Genomic DNA, 21955 nt, shown 5'->3' with positions numbered 1-21955 from the left:
CCAGGCAACATTAGACATTTTGAATGCTTACTGGACTACTGGGCTTATAATGGTAGCATTGTTGTCAAAGGTTTCTAAAGCTTAGAATTCTCTGTGCATGGAAATTGTAAGGTTTTTAGGTATTGGACATTGTTTTTCTGAGAATTATTGAAATCTAAAGTGAAAGATATTAAATAAAAACCAAAAAATGTGATTATAATATTAGAAAATGGGTGAGAGCAATGCTACTAGCACAAATTGGCTTAGAAAAACTGAGAAGTAAAATCTGATGGGAAAATTGAGTTCTCATGAAAGTTGGTGATAAGGTTGGGAATAGATAAAAGATTAAAGCATGAGTAATTTAATTTTTTGTTATTCTTGTTTACTTCTCCTTCAAATAGTACATTTGGGAACAGTTGACTTCTGGTTTTAAGCACAAGAATTTTCGATCTCGAGAAGGCGTGTGTCTATGTCTTATTGAAACCTTGAACGTGTAAGTTTTATGATTATTGAAAATAGTCAACTTGTTTTTCATTTTGCTAAAAAGAAAAAACAGTATCCATTTTGTAAAGCTCAAGGAAAGCTATGGAAATAACAAATTTTAAATTAGTTATTAATTGATCTCTGGTATGAGAGTTTTTATTTGATCTGATATCTTTGGCTGTTAATTTTTTATGTGTATGTTAATTTAAAACAACTAGTCAGAGATAAGTGTTTCTCTTTTTTTCTTAAATAAGTTGAGTAATAGTTGCTACCCAAAATAGATGGTCATATAACAGGAATGCTGGTATAACTTAGGATCTTCTTCTGTTCTGGACCCAGTTTGGCATTGTTTTTAACTCAGTGGTATTTCAGGTATTGTAGCTATTTCCCCCACCTAGGTTTTCTAGACCACTGTGGGTAGTTACCAAAATCATAGACTGACCAAGATTCGGCCAGGTAGCTAGACGGTGATTTGGGTAGCATTATGTAGAGCTCTGAAGCATAGATAACACAGAGCTCACAACTCCAGTCCGAAAAACTGGTCAGCCAGGGCTTTTGTTCCCTTTCTTGATTATGTGCTCAAGTTCTATGCAACAAAATAGGTGATCTATTGTAACTTTCAACTTTTCCTGTAGCGTTACTTCCTTTATTCTAACTATACCTTCACTTATTTTCTTTTACTCCTCTGTGGTCCTTTCTGCCATCTAGAGCTTGTAAGTGCATTCAGTCTGCACAACTTTTGTGGTTTTTGGCTCTCCTGTCATTTGCTTTCAACCCATGACCTCATCAAAATATTAATAAACATAAGTAAAGGTTTATTGGAATGCAAATTTATTGGAGACACAGCATCTAAAAATATCACTATTTTAAAGCAAAAGCTCAAGTTTTCATGAGCGATCGATAGGTTGCTAGGTTTAAGAGTGCCATCGGTTGAACATTTTGTTCTGTTGGATCATGTGTCGACAGTTTTCATTGTCAGTCATGATTATTCACTTTTGCATATTTCACATTGTTTAGAATTAGTTTTTGCTTGTGTCTCACATCCTTCATGTTTTAATGATGTGTGCCCGTGCTGTCCACCATATTGTCTTATTGATACAAACCAGAAGAAAGTATAGTTTGTTTACTGTTTGACTAAAACTGAATTCTCTTTATTTTGTTTCAAATTTTATTTAGTTTTGGGGCTCGGCCGCTAGTCCTCAGCAAGTTGGTACCACATTTGTGTATCTTATTTGGAGATTCCAACAGTCAGGTAAAATTTTGTTTACATTCAAGCATTGACTAACTTTTTTGCCCACCTCTTCTTCTTAGGGCTCTTACTCCGTTTTTAAAAAAGAAGAGGGAGGGTGGAGGGGGTTGTGAAATCAAGATTTCGTGTCATTTTGCTCTTAAAATCCACCAGTTACTTCCTGAGAACACATTATATTCACTTCAGTTGCTTAAGTTTGTCACTCGTTTGACTGGCGTTAAGGATGTGTGGTGCTGAAAGGATAGTTCTCGGGTTTGAAAGATGGAGTGACAAAGAGCCTTCCTTTCCGTAGTCCTGCACTTAACCGTGAGGACAGGTTGTCAGCCTCATTTCTTCATTCCTGAAAGTGGCTGCGTAACAACTTTTTGCCACAGAACCCTGTTTAACGAGAGAATTTGTACCAGTGGTATATCCCTTGTTAGACATTTACCTGAGCTGCGTATGCTAGGCATAAAAAGGGAGTATTCTGGATCCTGTCCGTCCTAGTGGAGTTGAATCTTGACTATAACCTTTTTGGCACAGCTTGGGCATTTGGAATAACCCTGGATAAGGTTTTCCTTGCTACTAGGCCTGGCTCTGCCCCTGGAGGTTTGTAGAGTTTTACTTCCTCTTCATTTGCTTTTTGGCGGTGGGCTGGGCATGGAAAATATGGCCATCTTCCAAATTCCTGTCTTGAGGCCACGTTTTTTTTCTTTTAATTGTAGTAAAATATACACAACATAAAATTTACCATTCTGGTCATTTTGTATTAATGTTTGTTTATTTTTGAGAGAGAGACAGAGTGTGAGCTGGAGAGGGTCAGAGAGAGGGAGACACAGAACCTGAAGCAGGCTCCAGGCTCTGAGCTGTCAGCACAGAGCCTGACACGGGGCTCGAACTCACGAACCGCGAGATCATGACCTGAGCCTAAGTCGGACGCTTAACCGACTGAGCCCCCCAGGCGCCCCTGCCATTGTAATCATTTTTAAGTGTGTAGTTCGTTGGCATTAAGTACACTGTTGTGCAGCCATCACCACGGTCTGTCTCCAGAACTTTTTCATCTTCCCAAACCCATACCTGTTAAGCAAGAACTCCCTATTCCCCGCAGTCCTCCAGCTCCTGGCAACCACATACTACTTTTTCTCCTGTGAATTGTTACGCTCTAGGTATTTCATGAAAGTGGAACCATATAATTTGTCCTTTTGTATTTAACATGTTTTACCTGGCATAATGTCTTCAGGGTTCTTCTGTGTTGTCATTTGTCCTACTTCCTCCTCTCGTTTTTAAGGCTGTATAATATTCCATTGTGTGTGTATACCACGTTTTCTTTATACATACATCCATAGTTGGACACTTGGGATGTTTTCATCTTTTGACCGTTGTGAGTAACGATGCTTTGCGCATTATTGAGTGTTGGGTTCGGAATACATTCTTGAAGGGCAGTTTTATTCCAGGAAAGTATATTAACCGCAGTAATGATTTGTAATCATACAGTTACTGGCAGCTTTTATGCAGGCTTATTACAAATAGAAGGTTTTTTAAAAGCCACATTAATAGCTTTTATTTACATGTTTTAGGTTTCTACAGAACCTTTTACAAGGTTTCTCTAGAGGTTTCTCTGCAGGCCCTCTTGGTTTTTGTTAATGACCTGCCAAAATCTTTCAGGGGTTTAGAAGCATTAAAACCAACTGAGAGCTTCAAGGTGGTGTGCGAGTGTAATGTTGCCTTGAGGTGAAGTATTTTATTATGTTTCATCTAAGGTGTTTTTTTTTGTTTTGTTTGTTTTTTTAAATTTCTGAATTCTTTGGCAGGTGAGAGATGCGGCAGTGTTGGCTGTGGTGGAGATCTATAGACATGTGGGAGAGAGAGTGAGGGTGGACCTCTGTAAGAGGGGGATTCCCCCTGCTAGGTAAGTCTCGCTACATTTGTTTATTTGCACTCGTTTTAGAAGTTTACTTTCATGTGTATATTTTAAATAGGTTCAGTTTTCTGAAATTTTTTAAAATTCTGAAGATACAAAAAGATACGCAGGTTATCACCGTTTAAAAAGTTTTTGAGGGGCACCTGGGTGGCTCAGTCGGTTAAGAGTCCGACTTCGCCTCAGGTCGTGATCTTGTGGTTTGAGCCCCGCGTTGTGCTGTCTGCTATCAAAACAGAGTCTGCTTCGGATCCCGTCTCCCTCTCTCTGCCCCCATCTTTCTCAAAAATAAACATTTAAAAAATAAAATGAAATAAAAAGTTCTTGAGATCTTATAATTTTCTTGGACACTGGTTGATTATATATATACTCCTGTATTATTTAATATGTAATTAAATACCATGTCAGGTAAACTGTTTTTGGATACCAGGCAGTAATAATCATTACAGTATTTGGAAGAAGCTTGAGAAAGATTATAGTAAAAATATTAATCCATTCATTAAGTAAATTTTTTTTTTAGTGCCTCCTGTTGAAAGATACTATACAAGGTACTGGATAACAGAAAGCTATATAAGAATTAGTCACTACTCTTTTTTTTTTTTTTTGAGAGAGAGAGAGAGAGCACACGTGCACATGGGGGAGGGGAAGAGAGAGAGGGAGACACAGAATCTGAAACAGGCTCCAGGCTCTGAGCTGTCAGCACAGAACCCAACACAGGGCTCGAATTCATGAACCATGAGATCGTGACCTCAGCCGAAGTCAGCTGCTTAACAATTGAGCCACCCAGGCTCCCCTAGTCACTACTCTTAAAGTGTAGTCAAATAAAAGGAAAATTAAGACTATCTGAGTCTCATCAATCAGGTCAGTAAAAATAAAAATCCCATCAATAAGCTTCTCATATATCAACATTTTCTTCAGAGGTACTTTTTTTCTTTAGTACTTCTCAGAGTTTCTATTTTTATTAAAGATCTTTTTTCAGGGGTCCCTGGGTGACTAAGTTGGTTAAGGATCCGACTTCAGCTCAGGTCGTGATCTCACAGTTAGTGAGTTCAAGCCCCATGTCGTCCAGCTGTGCGCTGACAGCTCAGAAGCTGGGGCCTGCTTCGGATTTTGTGTCTCCCTCTATCTCTCTCTCTCTGCCCTTCTCCTGCTTGTGCTTTCTCTCCCCCCGCAGAAATAAACTTAAGGGCCAACTGGGTGGCTCAGTTGGTTAAGCATCCAACTCTTGGTTTCAGCTCAGGTCATGATCTCATGGTTCTGTGAGTTCAAGCCCCACATGAGGCTCTGCACTGACAGTGTAGAACCGGCTTGGGATTCCCTCTCTCCCTTTTTCTTTCTCTCAAAATAAATAAGTAAACTTAAAAAAATAGGTTTAAAAAAAAGATATTATTCCAATTAAATTTTTTTGTTATCAAATTTTAGTCCCCATTTTAAGGAAGGCTTGAAAGGTTTTTTTGTTGTTTTTTTTAACTTTTTATTATGGAAAATTTCCAACATATGCTAAAGTAGGCAGTAGTATAATGAACCTTCATGTACCCATTACACAGCTTCAACAATTAACAACTCATGGCCAGTTTCATATGTTATACTCTTACCTACTTACTGTTGTCCTGTATTCTTTTGAAGCATAGCCCAAGTCATGATGTTTCATCTGTAATTATTCAGAAATTGAAAAAGAGGTCTTTTTCCAGTCACGACCATAATACCGTCATCACAAGTTAAAATTTTTTTGCAAATAATTCTATAAGTCAAATATCCAGTCAGCATTCACATTTCCAGTTGTTTCAAAGAACCCAAAAAACAAATTTCCAGTTGCTTTAAAAAAATTTTTTTATTACGTTTCTTTATTTTCGAGGGGCAGAGAGAGACAGAGCGTGAGTGGGGGAGGGGCAGAGAGAGATGGAGACACAGAATCCGAAGCAGGCTCCAGGCTCTGAGCGGTCAGCCCAGAGCCCGACGCGGGGCTCAAACCCACGAACTGTGAGATCGTGACCTGAGCTGAAGTCGAACACTCAACCGACTGAGCCACCCAGGCACCCCAATTTCCAGTTGCTTTTAAACATCATAAGTATGTGTCTGTTTTTGTTTGTATCAATACCCAAATGAAGTCCCGCAGTTAGCTAGTATGTTCTTACAAGTCTTTCCAAATCTTTATGTACCTCCAACACTTTTTTTCCCTTGTGTTTATTTGTTCAATAAGCCAGGCAGTTTATCCTGTAAAGTTTCCTGTATTCTGAATATTGCTAGTTCCTTTCCTGTGGTTGTGGTTTAAGATATTCTTCTGTCCTCACCCCCTGTAACTTGCTGGTTGGATCTGGAGGCTTGATAGATTTTTGGTGGTGTAGGGTGGTGTCAGGAAAAGCCAGACCACTTAAGAGGTGGTGGTCTATTCTGTTGTCGTAACTCTCTTCCTATCTGGCTGTGTCTCTTACCATGTAGTTTTTTCCCAGTACCGATTATTTTTTGGTAACAAGATTGTACATGGAATATGCATCATTTTGAGTGCTTCTTCATTTTCTGCTTACAAAGCTAACAATTTCATTTGAGTAAAGTACGTTATTTTATGTGAATGAGAGAATTGACGTTAATGTAATATATTTACGTGTAGGAGTATGTGCATATGTGTATGTATATATGTTACGTTATATATATTTTAAAATTTAGGGACGCCTAGGCGGCTCAGTCGGTTAAGTGCCTGACTTTAGCTCAAGTCCTGATCTCAAGGTTCTTGGGTTTAAGCCTCATGTCGGGCTCTGTGCTGACAGCTCAGAGCCTGGAGCGTGCTTCAGATTCTGTGTCTCCCTCTCTCTCTCTGCCCCTTGCTCGCTCGCTCTCTTTCAAAAATAAAACATTAAAAAAATTAAAAATTTATATTGAAATTACTTTTTATTAAATAATTTTACAATTTTATTCAAGTATGGCATCATACAGAAAAATATGTAACTCATAAGTATGCAGCTGTGTAAATTATCACAGTGAATATACCCATGTATCTACCACACAGGTGGCAGAGTAGAACATTATAATCATCCAGAAGCCTCCCAAAACCTTTTTAATTCTTGCCATTTCTGTCCTTCCCAAAAGTAACCATGATCCCGCTTTTTATCACAATAGTTTCATTTTGCCTGTTTTTGAATTTTATACAAATGGAATCATAAAGTACGTGTTCTTTTGTGTCTGCCTTCTCTCAGTTAATTTTTTTTTTTTTTAATTCATTTGGGTTGTTGGATCTGGCTACAGTTGGTTTATTTTCATTGCCATATAGTTCTCCATTTTACGAATAGATTATACTATGAATCCATACTAATGATGGGCTTGTGGGTTATTTTCAGCTTGTAGCTTTTTTGGATAATGCTATTAAAAACATTCTTGTACATGTCTTTTGGTGTGCATATGTATTCATTCTTTTAGAATATGTCTGAGGGTGAAATTGTTGGGCCATAGGGTATGTTCACCTGTAATTGATATTGACAAACACTTGTCCAGAGTGGTTGTACCCATTTGTATTCTTACTGGCACTGTTTGCAACTTCCTATTAGTCTATATTTTCACTGTTACTTGCCTAAATTATTAGTCTTATTTTTACTAACTTTAGATTTCTGGTGAATGTGTTATGATCTGCATTTTTCTGATTACTAATAAAGAAGATCACCGTTTAATGCATTTATCAGTCATTTGGATATGTTCTTTTAAAGTGTCTTTTCAGGTCTTTTGCCTGTTTTTAAAAAATTTGGTGGTCTGTCATTTAAAAAAATTGATTATTAGAACTTTTAAAAAATATGTTCTAGATACAGGCCCATTGTCAGCTATGTATATGCTTCAGATATCCTCTCCCACCTTATGACTTGCCTTTTTACTTTCTTGGCGATGTCTTTTCGTGTACGTAAGTTTTAATTTTCATGTAGTTTTCAGTCATTTCCTTTACAATTAGACATTTTTGTGCCTGGTTTAAGAAATATTTACTTACCCTAATGTCTTAAAGACATGCTCTGGGTAATTGTCTTCAAGTTTCATTCACATTTAGATTTATAGGCCATGTGGTATTTTCCTTGAAAGTGGTGTGAGCTAGGGGTGCAGATACATTTTTTTTTCCATGTGGGTGTCCACTTGACCCAGACCACTTATTGAAAATGTCTTTCTTCTGTGTTCCTTGTGTTTATAAATTAAGTGTCCGTATACGTGCTTAGGATTTTTGCATTTATGCTCCAAGTAAGATTAGTGTGTAATATTCCTTTCAAGTTATGTTTTATAAGTAACTTTAGTTGTTAGGGGAAACTCCTTATGTGCTTTTTCTCCCCCCATCAGAATCAACTTTAAGGGTTTTATCATACCTGGATAGCTCATGCTAATGTTCTTACTGAAATAAGCCAATGACTTCTTAACCGTGTCCATTCTTCTTGTTTCTCCAACCTCTAAGCGGGCTAGTCGCTCGACAGCTCAGGAGTCTGAGACCAGAGCAGAGACAGGTTGGTGAGACAGTTGGTGAGAAGCTGAGGCTTTCTGACTTCCGGTCCACAGTTCTTTCCTCAGTGCTGTGCTCGTGTTGTTCTTCTCCATGATGCTTCTCTGCCGGGTAGTACAGAATGGGAAGGACTCTGTAGGTATAAGGTGTGATGAGCTTTGCTTCAGGCATGCACAGAGTGTCTTCTATCCTTTTAGCATATGATGACCTCACTATTTTGTAGGCACTATTTTGAATCTTCAAAATACGGGATCCATTTATATCAAAGAATCTAAAACTTTCATAAGGTAAAATATGAATGACTGGTTTACTTCTTTCTTCAAATAATGTTCCACTGTTGCCCTCTTTCCACCAGCATTTATTCTCAAAAGTTAACTTTATATCGAATATTAAATTTCTTTGAGAATTAGATTTTTTAATCATAGTGGTCATGAAAGTTTAATTTTCAGAAAGAATATTTCTGTTTCTCAAATGCTGCTCTCTTTGTGATTTCCAAATTTCCTGTTGGATACAACTCTTTAGGGTAAATTTCTGGTTTTGCCCACCCTTATTTATGTCAAAGACCTTCTTCTTTATTAAAATAGCTAAACGTAAGTAGAATTTATAAAGCCATTGAATCAAATAGTTTTAAAATAATAATTAAAATTTTTTTCTTCCTTTGTCAGCTATTTTTAAAAAGATAAGGCCTGGTGGTGTGGTAGTGGCATTAACACTAGGCATGTGATCAGTGTAAGAGTCTAGAAGTAAACCCTTACATTTTATGGCCCGTTGATTTTTGTCAAAAGTACTGACACCACTCAATGGGAAAAGAATAGTCTTTTCCACAAATGATGCTGTAAAAACCGAATTTCCATGGGCAATAGAAAAAAGTTGGGCTTCTTCACACCAAACCCCCAAATTAACTCTAAATGGATCATAAAACTAAATGTAAGAGCTAAAACGATAAAACTTAGAAAATGCTAGGCAGTGGTTTCTTACATATGCATAAGCGTAAGCATAAGCAGCCAAATTAAAAATAGATATATTGGGGTGCCCGAGTGGCTCAGTCGGTTAAGCATCTGACTCTTGATTTCAGCCCAGGTCGTGATCTCACAGTTTGTGAGATCGAGCCCCGTGTCAGGCTGTGTGCCGACAGCGCAGAACCTGCTTGAGATTGTCTCTTTCTCTCTGCCTCTCCCCCGCTCATGATCACTCTCTCAAAATAAATAAATAGGTATATTGTACTTCATCAAAATACAAGCCAACACTTGGGCTTCAGGGGATACCATCAAGAAATCTGAAGAAAACCCACATAATGGGGAAAATATTTACAAATCATACATCTCATAAAAGACTTATGTCCTGAGTATATAAATAATCTATAAAAAACTTCTACAATTCAACAGTGAAAGGACAGATAACCAATTTTAAAAACAGGCAAAGGATTTGAATAGAAGAAATACAAATGGCCAATAAACCCATAATAAAGATGTTCAGCACCATTAGCCATCTTGAGAAATACAGATCAAAACTACAGTGAAATTTGTTATTTTGACTCTAAACTTAAATGTGGACTTTGGTTAGAGTTGCTTTTCCAGTTCTATACTGAAGCTTTACTGGTTGGTCTCTGTCTTTCTCCTGAGTCAGAACCTTCCTAGAACCTTACTGGCCTTTTGGACAATCCGGCTTCTTTGTACTTTCTTTCCACTGAATTTTATAATTTTTTTTCTTCCTGAATTACTTAAAAGATCCTTGTCTCTTCTTTCTGCCCTTATTCCTTTGCCATCGGATTATATGTGCAGTGATCTTCCACTATGAATAAGCTAAATAGTTATATGGAGCTTTGTATTATTTGAGACTTAATGATAGGGATGAGGGCAATCTGGCGAGGGCCACATAGAAAGAAAATTATAGTATGTTTAGTTTTTTTCTTTTAAAGATCATAAGGTGTGGGGTGCCTGGGTAGCTTAGTTGGTTGAGCGTCTGACTCTTGGTTTTGGCTCAGGTCACGATCTCAGGGTTGTGGGATTGAGCCGCGTGTCGGGGGTCCTGAGGCTGAGCGTGGAGCCTGCATAAGATTCGCTCGCTCTCTCTCTCTCTCTCTCTCTCTCTTCTCTCCTCTCCTCTCTCCTCTCTCCTCACCTCTCTCCTCTCTCCTCACCTCTCTCCTCTCTCCTCTGTCCTCTCTCTCTGTCTCTCCCCCTCTGCCCCTCCCCCTCCTACCCCACTCATACACATGCAGGATCTCTCTCACTCTCTTTCAAATAAAATAAAAATACTAAAAAAAAATAAAGATAGGAAGGTGTGAACTTCTTATAAAATTTTAAACAGGGAACTAAAATCCTTTCAGTGAATACTAAGCAAATGTCAATGTTTCACGTGGAAGTTGGTCAAGTGAGAAGCATTAGAAGGAAAGGGGGACTGGGGGTGCCTGGCTGGCTCAGTCAGAAGAGCATGTGACTTCTTGATATTGGGGTGGTGAGTTTGAGCCCCATGTTGGGTATAGAGATTACTTACATGAATAAATAAAAACTAAAAAAAAAAAAAAAAAAGAAAGGGAGACTGAGAAGAGAGAGCAGGATAGTTATAGGAAGCTAAGTGAGGGTTGGCAGCAGGATAAAGGGTGTGAGATAAGCTCAGTGTGCATCTCTCGTAGCCCAACCCAGTTTCAAAGACCTTTGGGTGATATCTTCCACCTTAACTAAACCTCCCTCCCTCCTTCCCTGTTACCATTATATTTCCCTAGAATTTCAGCTTATTCCCCCCGCTCCTTTTTTGAATTAAAGCTGCCTGTAGACATTTCTTGCTGTATGTTTTGTCTGCCGACCTTAATTCCTTACCAGTTCTCTTCTCAGCTTTCTATCGTCAGTTTCTTACTCCCACTTTGCTACTCTAGCTGTATGTTAATTTCATACTTCTTAACATCTTTGTTCTGCCTTTTTCCCCAAAGAGCTCTCCTGGATCCTCTCCTTTCTGTTCCTGTCCGTCTGGTCTTCATTCCGAGGTCCCACCTTCCGGTTCCAGGGTTTCTTCCCGCATTTCGTCTTGCCCACCTCTTTTCTCTGGGCAACCTGTCTGCTGTCTGCTCAGTACTCTGGAAGAGCTGTAAATGAGCAACCTGTGTCTTTAAACCGAAGTCCTTCTAGGTGTGTGAATTTTTAATGTGTGTTTATTTTTTGAGAGAGAGTGCATGTGTGCACGGGAAGGGCAGAGAGAGGAGGACAGAGGAACCAAAGCAGGCTCTGTGCTGACTGCAGAGAGCCTGATGTGGGGCTCGAACTCCCGAACTGTGAGATCATGACCTGAGCCAAAGTTGGAGGCTTAACCCACAGAGCCACCCTGGCACCCCAGATGTGTGAATATTTTTATTTGTTGAATTTAATGGGGGTAGGAGGTGAGGTTAAGGTTTAGAAATCTCATGATGAGTTCCTAGAAGGTTTTCAGCTAAAAAAAAATATTTTTAAGACCAAAAGTATCCTCAATTTACAAGTAAATGACAGAATGTGGACCAACGCTTAACTAAGGTTGTAGAAATGGCACTGACAAAAACAAAGGTGAGTCAGAGAACAACATCTAGCAAGTAAAAAAAAATCATGACAACGGCCCTCTTCCTTCCCCAAATCTCTAAGTCATAACTTTAAGAATAAACCATAACATGATATAGTGGAAAGTAAAGGCAAAGTGAACTAAAAAATAGTGCTGTCAACGTGATTGCCTTTGGATCTGAAGAAAAATTATATATAAATACAAACCATCAGAAAGCATATGGTTTAAAAACTTGGATGGTGGGATTGTGTTTTGGGTTTTTTTCCTTTGTTCCTAATTACATTTCCTAGTTTTCTTTTATAATGAATGTACATTGCTGTTGTAATAAGAAATACATTTTAGCTAAAAAAAAAACGGGGGGGGGATAGAAGTATAGAAAGTAATTCTGAATATAAAATCAGAAGCACTAATGGAATTGGTATTGAATGAAAACAGGTTAATAGAGAAAATGTCAAATTATCAGCCATACCTGCATCACTGTAGTTTCTGACATTTCATATCATTGTTTTTATGTTTGCCTTAAGTTTCCTTTGCATGATTGTATGTACTTTGTTTCTTTTTCTTTTTATATTAAGTATAATTTATTGTCAAATTGGTTTCCATACAACACCCAGTGTTGATCCCAACAGGTGCCCTCCTCAGTGCCCATTACCCGCTTTCCCCTCTCCCCCAGCCCCCATCAACCCTCAGTTTGTTCTCAGTATTTAAGAGTGTACTTTTTAAAGATGTGTTGGTGACTGAGTGGATTTATTATGAGGTTGTAACTAAAAGATTTCCAATGGGTTTGGAAAAATAATTTTATGAGGAAACGCGAAGCTGTGTGCGTGGAGATGTGCCTGTGTTAGGTTCCTTCTCTACTCATGACGGACGGGCTTTGTGTTTTTTCTCAGTGAGTGAGATCATTGTTAGACAGAGTCGTGTAGAACTAACTGAATCCCTGACCTTATTTCTCTCAGGGAGATAGTGAAGGAAATTCTATTTAAACTGTAAGTAAACAAAATGTGTTCTTTATTCCCAGATTAGAGATGATTTTTGCCAAATTTGATGAAGTGCAAAATTCAGGCGGTATGATTTTGAGTGTCTGCAAAGGTAAGAATAATTAAGTTATCCCAGTTCTCAAACATTTCTAAGATTATTTAGCCAAGTTTTAGAGACTGAAACATGTTTTCAGGTCAACTGTTTTATCACTGATTCAGCAGATATGATTTTGTGGCCTGAAGCTTAGTTAGGAGATAATAACAAAGTCTTTCCATACTGCTGACCATTCGCTGTCCTCTTGACTCTTTTGGAGTAACTGAAAATTTAATTATGGGTCAAAGGGGTAAAATGATACTGTTGTTTTGCCTGAGTTTTTGTATCTTCTGAGTTGAAGAAACGTTGACCCTCTTGCCTTCTGTGTTTCATGAATACAGTGTTTTTTCTTCTCAGAGTAGTTGTTTTACTTAGTTGTTAGTAGAAGTTGTGGGGTTGATGGGTTCTGTCACACCTACCTGTAGACTTGATACTGGTGAAGAGACATAGATGTAGGAACTGCACCAGCATGATCGTCTTTGGTTTCGCAAGTAGAATGAGACCGCGTTGGAATTCAAAGAGGTTTCAGGTTAATATCTGGCACTTACTCGATTTTGTGGTTGCTCTTCTTTTTGTAAGGTTGTGAGATTGTGTTTGCTTTTATTGGGCGGCATTTACTTAGACTTTAGGTTTTAAATAATAATTAGCCACATATGTGAAGAATATCTTCTACTTCCAAAGGTAGTTATAGGTGGTTTTTCCACCTAGGAAAGTAGGTTCCTATAAAAGAGAACGTGGTTAGCTTTAGTAATGTAAGTGATGTTGGGGGAAATATTGGGGGTGTGAGTTGTTATATAGTCAAATAGTGGGAAATCTAGTTGCTAATATAATATAGTTCCTTTTCTGTGGATGAAACCAAGACTAAGCCTTGTGTTGCAGGAAGGCAGATGGAGTGAGAGTTTAGTGCTAAAAAGATTGTCTACCCTAATCTAAACTTAGTTCCAGAAGCATAAATTGACTTCAGCGCTACCAGTCCTGACTGCCAGCTGTTTCTCACTCTTCCCTGAATAGAAGGTGTTTTAAGTACCTTATCCTTCTTTTTCTAGCAGTTACCTCTATTTCTATAGAAACCAGAAACAGCAGGAATTTGGATAGTTGTTAAAATTCCTTGGATTGGGATGGCTGTGTTTTCATACGATTTCTAGTGCATCCTCACTTGCGTATTCCAGACTCTGTAGTTACAACTCTAAGAAAAAAGTATCTTGCATATTATAAATTTAAGATATTTATTATATGAATACGGCTTATTTCAAAAGTGTGATCTCTTGTGTTTTGTGAGGTTATTTCTGTTACCTTCGAAATTGATTTTGTATTCTCTATTCTGTTAGCTCCCATTTCTTCAGGATGGGTTTGAAGACAGTGTAATGCTGTCATTGAAAAACACTTTCATGGATTTGTTAATAAGGGAAGAGATTAGAAGAGGGAAGCCAAGTCCCAGGTCATGTTGCCAAGTCCCAGGGCCCAGGTCTCCCTTCTACCTTGTCTGTATTCTCTCTCAGTAATGTAATTAAAACCTTTGGGCTGAAATGATAACTTCGCTGTTGACACCTAACTAAATGTGTGGTTCTGTGGCCCTCGTTCGTCTGTCTCATGCTCTAGTTTGGGTAGTCTGTGGCCTCGATGACATTCCCATTGGGGTGCCTAATAGGCATCTCCGAAAGTGGGAAGCCCGTTGTCTTTTCCTTCCCCTCAAACCTGTGGTTCCCCGTTTACCCATTTCAGTCAGTGCTGCCACCATCAGCTCAGGCTAGAAACCTGAATTGACCGCTCGTCTGTCTACCTTTAAAATCCTAATACATCCAAAATGTGTTCGTTTTTTTTCCTGTCTCCACTGCTAAAACCCCACTGTCAGTCTTCAGCTTTTACCTGGATGACTGCAATAGAAACCTGGTCCATGTTTGCACTTCAGAATCTATTTTCTACCCAGAAATGAGAATAATCTTAAAATATAAATTAGGTATCATCACAACAGTGAGGAAGACAAAGTTTCTGCCTCAGGGAGCCTACACTCTAGCAAGGGAGCTACATTATAAACAAGTGAATGAATGAATATCCACAGTGATTACAGTTGGTAATGGGAGAAATACAACTACCCTTTGTTTAATGAAATTAAATTATTCCTAAAATCCTTGCCACTAAGTGAAAACCACTAATTGAAGAAATTATTTCCACTAACATTATGGTTTATGTAATCCCAACCTAGGATAATGAGTAATTTTTTTTTTAAGTTTATTTATTTTTGAGAGAGAGAGAGAATGTGGAGTAGAGGCAGAGGGAGAGGGAGAGAGAATCCCAGGTGGGCTCCACGCTGACATAGTGCAGAGCCGGACACGGGGCTCAGACTCATGAACCGTGAGATCATGACCTGAGTTGAAATCAAGAGTCAGATGCTCAACCAGCTGAGCCACCCATGCACTCCGTGAGTAATTTTTGAATAATTTTTATAGGTAGAGAAATATATCAATTGAACACTGAAAACAAATTTTTGTAAGTAACAATTTGAGGGCAAAAATTTTGTACCCAAAGTAATAGTTTTTTTTTTTTAATTTTTGCATGATTTTTCCCTACAAAATTTTCAGCCCTTATTGGCTTATTGTAATTGTGCACCCAGCCTAAAATGTTAAAATTATAGAACAGGAAAGCATTTTAGGACAGAGGAAAGGCTCAACACAAAACTTGTGCAGATAGTTCCTGCACCTAACAGACTGAAAAGCCGTTGAAGATACTTGATGGACATATATATGCAAAGCAGATTGTTGTGAGTTCACCCAAACATGACATTCAGTTCAGAGTTGTTCCATATGATAGTCTAGAAACTATTACAGTAAGTAAAATTTTTTAGTGTGACTTTGCCTAAAATGATAATAATGAAACCTCACACTTCTTTTTTTGATTTAGAATGTTTTGGGATGAAAAATTCATTTTAGCAAACACAGACAAAAATAAAAACAATAAAACCCGGAGGATTTGTTACAAAGGTGGTATAATGTTTTAAGGGTCATATAGCTGAAAGTTGTCATCTGAACTGTCATTAAGTGAAGTGAATAGGGTATAGACATGGTGAGTAACTCAGTGATGCCCCTTTAGACATAATTAGTGGGGCAAGCCTCTCTGAGAGTTGACATATTTGAATTATGACCTGATAAATGAGAATGAGCTAGTCATGGGATAAATGGTAGGAAACGTGCTTTGGGTAGAGAAAATATGACCATAGAGGCCCAGAGGTAGAAAAGGACTTTTAGGGCTGGCTGGAGCCCAGTGATGCTAGCTAGGGGTAAGTGGAAGGAAGACCATGTATCAGCAGTAGCTGGAAAAATAAGCAGGAAACATGACACGAGGGCCTTGTTGTAAGCTTCGGAGGGGTTTTGATAGACCCCTGGGAGGAGGAAGCATTTTCAGCTGGAGAGAGACGTGGGGAGTCGGGAGTGATACGATCTGACCCTACCTTACATTTATTTACTGTTTGAAGAAATAGTCTTGTTCATTTTTTCTCTTTAGTCTGCCTCCTCTCCCTTATGCATGTCTCGGTGTACAATTTTACATTTCATGCTTTTGTCTTTGGTTTCTTTCAGAATTGCCGTATCTGTACTCTTTTTCTTTTATGTTAATTTTTGAGAGAGACAGAGAGAGCAGGTGAGGGACAGAGGATCTGAAGCAGGCTCTGTGCTCACAGCAGAGAGCCTGACGGGGGGCTCTAACTCACAAACTGGGAGATCATGACCTGAGCTGAGGTTGGACACTGACTGAGCCACCCAAGCGCCCCTCTGTACTCTTGATTTCAGTTTTGGTTGAATTCTTTGACTTGGTTTTCAAGGGAATTAGTTCAGCACACTCAAATCACAAAGTAAAATTATGTCCTCAGAGATTTGAGCATATCATTTAGTTTAGGAAGGCAAGAAATGCACATTTTTTTTGTCTGGAGGGTTCTTCAAGTCTGACTTTAATTCTCATATTACAAAGTAAGTTAGGCAGAATCCCTGAGTACAGAGGAATTCCCTCTGCTGTTATAAGAAAACTGAGTTTACCACTAATCAGATCAAGGCTGGAAGGAGGCAACACCAGCCCTGGAGAAAGGAAAAGGGTGAGGGTTGCAGGCTCCCTGTGATTATGGCTGGGCCTGTTGTTGTCATGGAGCTTTCTAGACTGTCTCCTACGCTGAGATGTAAACACCAACAGTGTTGGTGGCTGTGACTGCAAGTCTTTTTCTCTTTCACTGTGAAAAAACTGTGCATAATTCTGATCTGTCTCGTGTGCAGGACCTAATGAAGTCTTGGGGTGAAATCATTGTAAAATATTTCCCAGCTTCTCTATTTGAAACAGTTGCTAGGAAAAGAATTGCTCTAGGAGGCTGGCGGTAAAACAAAGCATAGAAATCCGGCTTTGGAATTACCTTGATACTTGGCAATAAGGTAACTTTGAAGTCTAGTTTTTTCTGGGCTTGTACCATAGCCTTTAGTGAAAAGCAAAGAAGCCCTTTTCTTAGATTGATTTTAAAACGTGTCTGTTTGTGACCACGAGCCCCGGGGCCTTCCCGGAGCTTGACAATGTGCTGATGGTTGTGCAGCTTGGATGGAGGGCGCTCCGAGTCCCGCAGCTGCGCACTGGCTAGGTTCTGTCTCCACCAGAAGCAAGCTTTGTTCCGTGTGGCTCTGCTGTCCGCACACAGAGCAGCCTTTGATGGGCTGCCTTTGACGTGATTTGTTTACGGCAGCCAGAAATGCTTCCTGCATAATGAGAGCAGTTAATCATGGAAACTGGGCTATTCCTGTTTGTGCACTTCTAGCCATCTTCTGTTGCAAACATTAAAAGGTAACGACAAAAGGATGAAGACCTTTTTAAAAGGCACAAACCAGTTAATCCGTCAGATCATGTGATTGCTACTGATTACATGGGTATCTTTAGAGAAGCAGAAAATGATTGCTGAACACATGCCTTGTGTTTTGATGATTGCATTAAAAGTCCCCCAGTGGGATGGCGTTTATTGGCTCCCAGAGCTGTTCTTGCATTAAATTCCAGGCAGCCGGTACAGGGAGAAGCATCGTCACCTGTAGGTAACCGCATGTGTGCAGTTAGGGGATAATCCTGATCCCGCTCCGCGGGGTTCCACCAGAGAGGCCAGGGTTTCCGCAAGACCCCAGACTTTTATTTTGAAGTGGAGTAGCAGCTGTTGGCGATCTCGGTGCAGAGCTGCGGCGCGGCCTGGGTCACACAGTGCTCGCTCCGGGTGTCTGCGGCTGCAGGCCGAGCCAGTGGCGCAGGCTCCGAGCCGCGTTTGTTTGCCGTGCCGTCCGACCCCTTGGTTCCATAAGGCTCCCGGGACCCTCCGAATGGCTATGGGAGATGGTGAGTGAGGTCTCTTCTCCTCTTACGCTTGCGTTCTGCACTTCCTTTGAAAGTGACGGTCATTTGCTGTGTGAGAAATACATTTCTCCCCGAAGCACGAAGGACACTTGCGTGTGTGCGTGTGCAGTCGTGTGTGCATGTGTGCACATGTGTGCTTACTTGTCGTGTAGCATTCTTTTCTACTTGATACGTCCGGACGGGATCTAGCAGATGTGACAATTTACCTTGCAACCCAAGCGAGCTCTCAGGCTCTGGTGGTGGATGCGAAGGGATATCGGAAGAAACATGGAATATGTGCAAAACCTTTGAAGAGAGAACACGGCCCTTTGAAGAATGACAGGTTTTGGCAGGGAGCTTTGGTTAGCGAGCCCGTCCTCTCTCCTGCTGGAGATGACAAGTAGAATTCTGTGGTGATAAAGTATTTAAAGAAGCAAAATGGCTTGCCATAGACACTGTTTTAATTACCGTGCTTGGGATTTGTCAGTGTCCCTACTAAATCGCTCTCTGGAAAATACTTAGTTTTTTTCGGGTCCTATGTAGGGTATAATTTGATTAAAAATTGATTTTCCCAGTGTTTTATTATAGTAAGATTAATTTTTAAAATATTTCTATAGTGCTTTATAGTGTTCCAAAGCACTTTGATATACTTAGTATACGTTAACTCCTCAGGTACAGAGCCGAAGGAGGTGTACGGAGTATCTTAGTATTTCCATTTCACAGATTGGGAAACTGAGGCTTGCTGACGTGTTAAGTTCCACATCTAGGCACGGAGAGCGAACCAGAACCGAATCTAGAACCTCGAGTTGTGTTTGCTATTGTCCTTCATAACACTTCCTACTGGACGGTGTTTTTGTTTGTTTGTTTTTTTCATCATTAAAGCTTTTGTTAAGATGCTTAGAGGTATACTTCATAATCTCATCAGTACCAGAGATGTGTATGAAGGGGAATTTGAAGTTCCTCCAAAATATTGTGTATATTTTCCACTGGGTTCTTAAGGAAGACTGGTCCGTATTCAGAAGTTTTAACTCTAACAGTTTTATCCTTCCTTATGACAGTATAATGACTCAAACTCTCAGGAGTTGGTCCCCTTGGGGCCCCGATGTGGGGCTCGAGCCCACGATGAGAAATGGGATGCACATGTACCAAAATGATGATGTAGGTACATCATCATCAGTCTTTTGAACCGTTATGTACATGCTGATGGAAATATAATAGTATATCTTGTGTTGATGTTGCAATGGTTTATGCCAAGAATTTATGTAACTGGTTTATATGTCCTTATAGAAATAAATAATTTTAACTATGAAGTTTTAAGGCAAAATCCATCAAGATTGATACATTAGTTTCTCATATAACTAAGGACATTGCATGTTTATATATTTATTTATATTTTAAACCTTAATTTACAGGCAACTCTAAATGTTGCATTTGATTTGGGCCATATTCAGATTTTATTTCCTTTTTTTTTCTTTCTTAAACATAGATTCCATGGCTATTTACTTAATTTTTCTTTTTTCAAGCAATACATAAATACATTCAGACTATTTAGGAATAGTCTGAATTTTTAAAAATCGAAGTAACAGCCTCTTGTAGAACTCAGAGGGTAACTTTCCTGCGCCTCTGGTCTTCAAAATGGAAATACTTTTATTGTATTTTATTAATAGAGTAATACACCTTTATTTGGAAATAGGAAGTCTAGGGGGGTGCCTGCCTTGCTCAGGGTCTTGATCTTGGTGTCGTGAATCTGAGTGCCACATTGGGCATAGAGTTTACTTTAAAAGTTTTTAAATTTATTTTAAAAATTAAAATAAAGGGGCACGTGGGTGGCTCAGTCAGTTAAGTGTCTGACCCTTAATTTCAGCTCAGGTCAGGATCTCACGGTTTGTGAGTTCAAGGCGGCCCCCCCCATTGGGCTCTGCACTAATAGCTTGGGATCCTCTCTCCCTCTCTCTTTGCCCCTCTCCAGCTTGTGTTTGTGCGCTTGCATTCTCTCTCTCTCTCTCTCTCTCTCTCTCTCTCTCTCAATATAAACTTAAAAACATAAATCAAAATGGGAAATCTAAACAGTATGTAACAGGTTATCTAGGGATTTGTAGTTCTTAACAGTTTCACGTTTACTCCTCTGTGTGTTAGTCTTTCTCGCATATAGTGTGCTTGTGCCATACTGGTATCACGTGAATACGTATAGCAAATGGTTTATGCCATTCCTGACCTGGGTTTCTTATTCTTTCATTTTAATTAACAGCAATATCGTCTTTTCAAAATTCAGGCAACACAGATAAAGGCAAATTCCCCTCAGAACCACCTCCAGCCTAGGCGTAAAAGGAGGTGAACGCTTTTATTTGTATGGTGTTTGTCTTCGCATACCTTTTACTGTGCCTTACCTGCATACTGAGAAGCAAAACGAATGGTTTTGTTTGGACTCTGTCCACGTAAATGATACTATTCTGAAAGGATTTTCGCCGTTTGCGGTGTCTACTCAGTGTGACATAGGGTTTTGTGTTTTTTTTAATGTCCTCGTGTAAACTCTTGTTTGTTTGAACTGTTGCATAATATTGCGTAGTATGGATGAATCCTAACCATTTTTTCTTTTAAAGAATTTTAGGTTGTTTGATCATACATAATTTTTCTAAATGATTCTGAAGCAGCTTTCTATAAATCATATGTATGTATACATACACACACACACATATGTTTCTTAAAATACTATAGAGCAGAATTTCTGGACCTAGGTTTTTATTCATTTCAAATTGTGTTAGTTATAGCTATAATATCCTCCAAAAGAGGCTTTACTACTTACATTCTCACCATCAGTGCTTGCTATCCTACATTCTTTTCAGTTCTTGCTGTTACTATATTTTTAAATTTTTTTAATGTTTATTTTATTTTTGAGAGGGGGAGAGAGAGAGAGAGAGAGAGAGCGAGAGCGAGCGCGCATGAGTGGGGGAGGGGCACAAAGAGAGGGAGACACAGAACCTGAAGCAGGCTGCACAGAGCCCGATGTGGGGCTCGAGCCCACGAACGGCGAGGTCATGACCTGAGCTGAAGTCAGACGCTTAACCGATCAGCCACCCAGGCGCCCCTCGCCATTGTTACTATTTTTAAAACTTGCCTATCAAATGGATGAAAAATATCTCATCCTTTTAAGAGCATCTCTGCTGTCTAATAAGGTTGATCAAGATGTTTGGTTATTTGTATTTCCTTTTCTATGGATTGCATTCTGGCATCCTTCGCCAACTTTTTGGTTATTCTACTTTGTTGTTTTTGGTAGTTCTCTTTCCGTATTCTGGTTATCAATCTATTGTCTATTAAATATATGTTACATAAGCCTAACTTCAAGGCCATATGAAAGATTTTATTGGCAGTTTTATTAACAGGCAAACTAAGATTTTCGAAATACTGTAATGACTATCAAGTAAAGAGCTGTTGAGGGTGGCTCTTACGTGCCTTTCTGTTTAGTTTTCTTTATCCTTACCCAGGAATATAAAAGCAAGTAGTCAGATGATTGTGAAGTAACTCTGGGCAGTCAAACCACATAGAGTTAAAAACCTGTAGGATTATTATGTGGCATTGGGCCCTGCAATCTGCCTCAAAAGCTCAGGAGAGGAATTTGGCCTTTTGTTGTTATGCTGCAGAATGGCTGGAAAGAAATAAGGTTTTGTTGCAAACGGACTGTTTCTACACTTAACAACATTTCAACACAGTCTATTCTGCCAAACATGAATCTTTTAAAAAACCATATACAAGTAATGATACAACCTTGACTTTACTAGCGGTAAGCCTTCTGGACCACTCCAAACTGACGTATCAGTACTGATTTCGTGGGTAGGGAACAATAGCAAGAACCAGTGCTGGATAGATCACGCCTCTCCTGTACCTTTGAATATTCTGTGCTAGAATTGGGTGATACAAATCACTGAAAGAAAGCAACCCTTTGACTCACTGG

General features: G+C 39.2%; 1 protein-coding gene across 37 annotated transcripts in view; it reads left to right on the top strand.

Moving 5' to 3' along the window:
* The window catches only part of CLASP2 (cytoplasmic linker associated protein 2), a 178265-nt gene that overhangs the window by 21867 nt on the left and 134443 nt on the right, over positions 1-21955 (top strand). For all 37 annotated transcript variants that reach the window (XM_053221739.1, XM_053221743.1, XM_053221741.1 and 34 more), the window contains exons 4-7: positions 381-472; positions 1639-1714; positions 3502-3599; positions 12614-12684. In XM_053221739.1, the coding sequence (XP_053077714.1) occupies positions 381-472; positions 1639-1714; positions 3502-3599; positions 12614-12684 (337 nt within the window). The remainder of the gene's footprint in view (positions 1-380; positions 473-1638; positions 1715-3501; positions 3600-12613; positions 12685-21955) is intronic.

Source organism: Acinonyx jubatus, chromosome C2, assembly GCF_027475565.1.
Source record: "Acinonyx jubatus isolate Ajub_Pintada_27869175 chromosome C2, VMU_Ajub_asm_v1.0, whole genome shotgun sequence".
In the NCBI taxonomy this organism is placed as follows: domain Eukaryota; kingdom Metazoa; phylum Chordata; class Mammalia; order Carnivora; family Felidae; genus Acinonyx; species Acinonyx jubatus.
The sequence above is the reverse complement of the archived record's forward strand: the minus strand, read 5'-3'. Positions and strand labels throughout refer to the sequence as shown.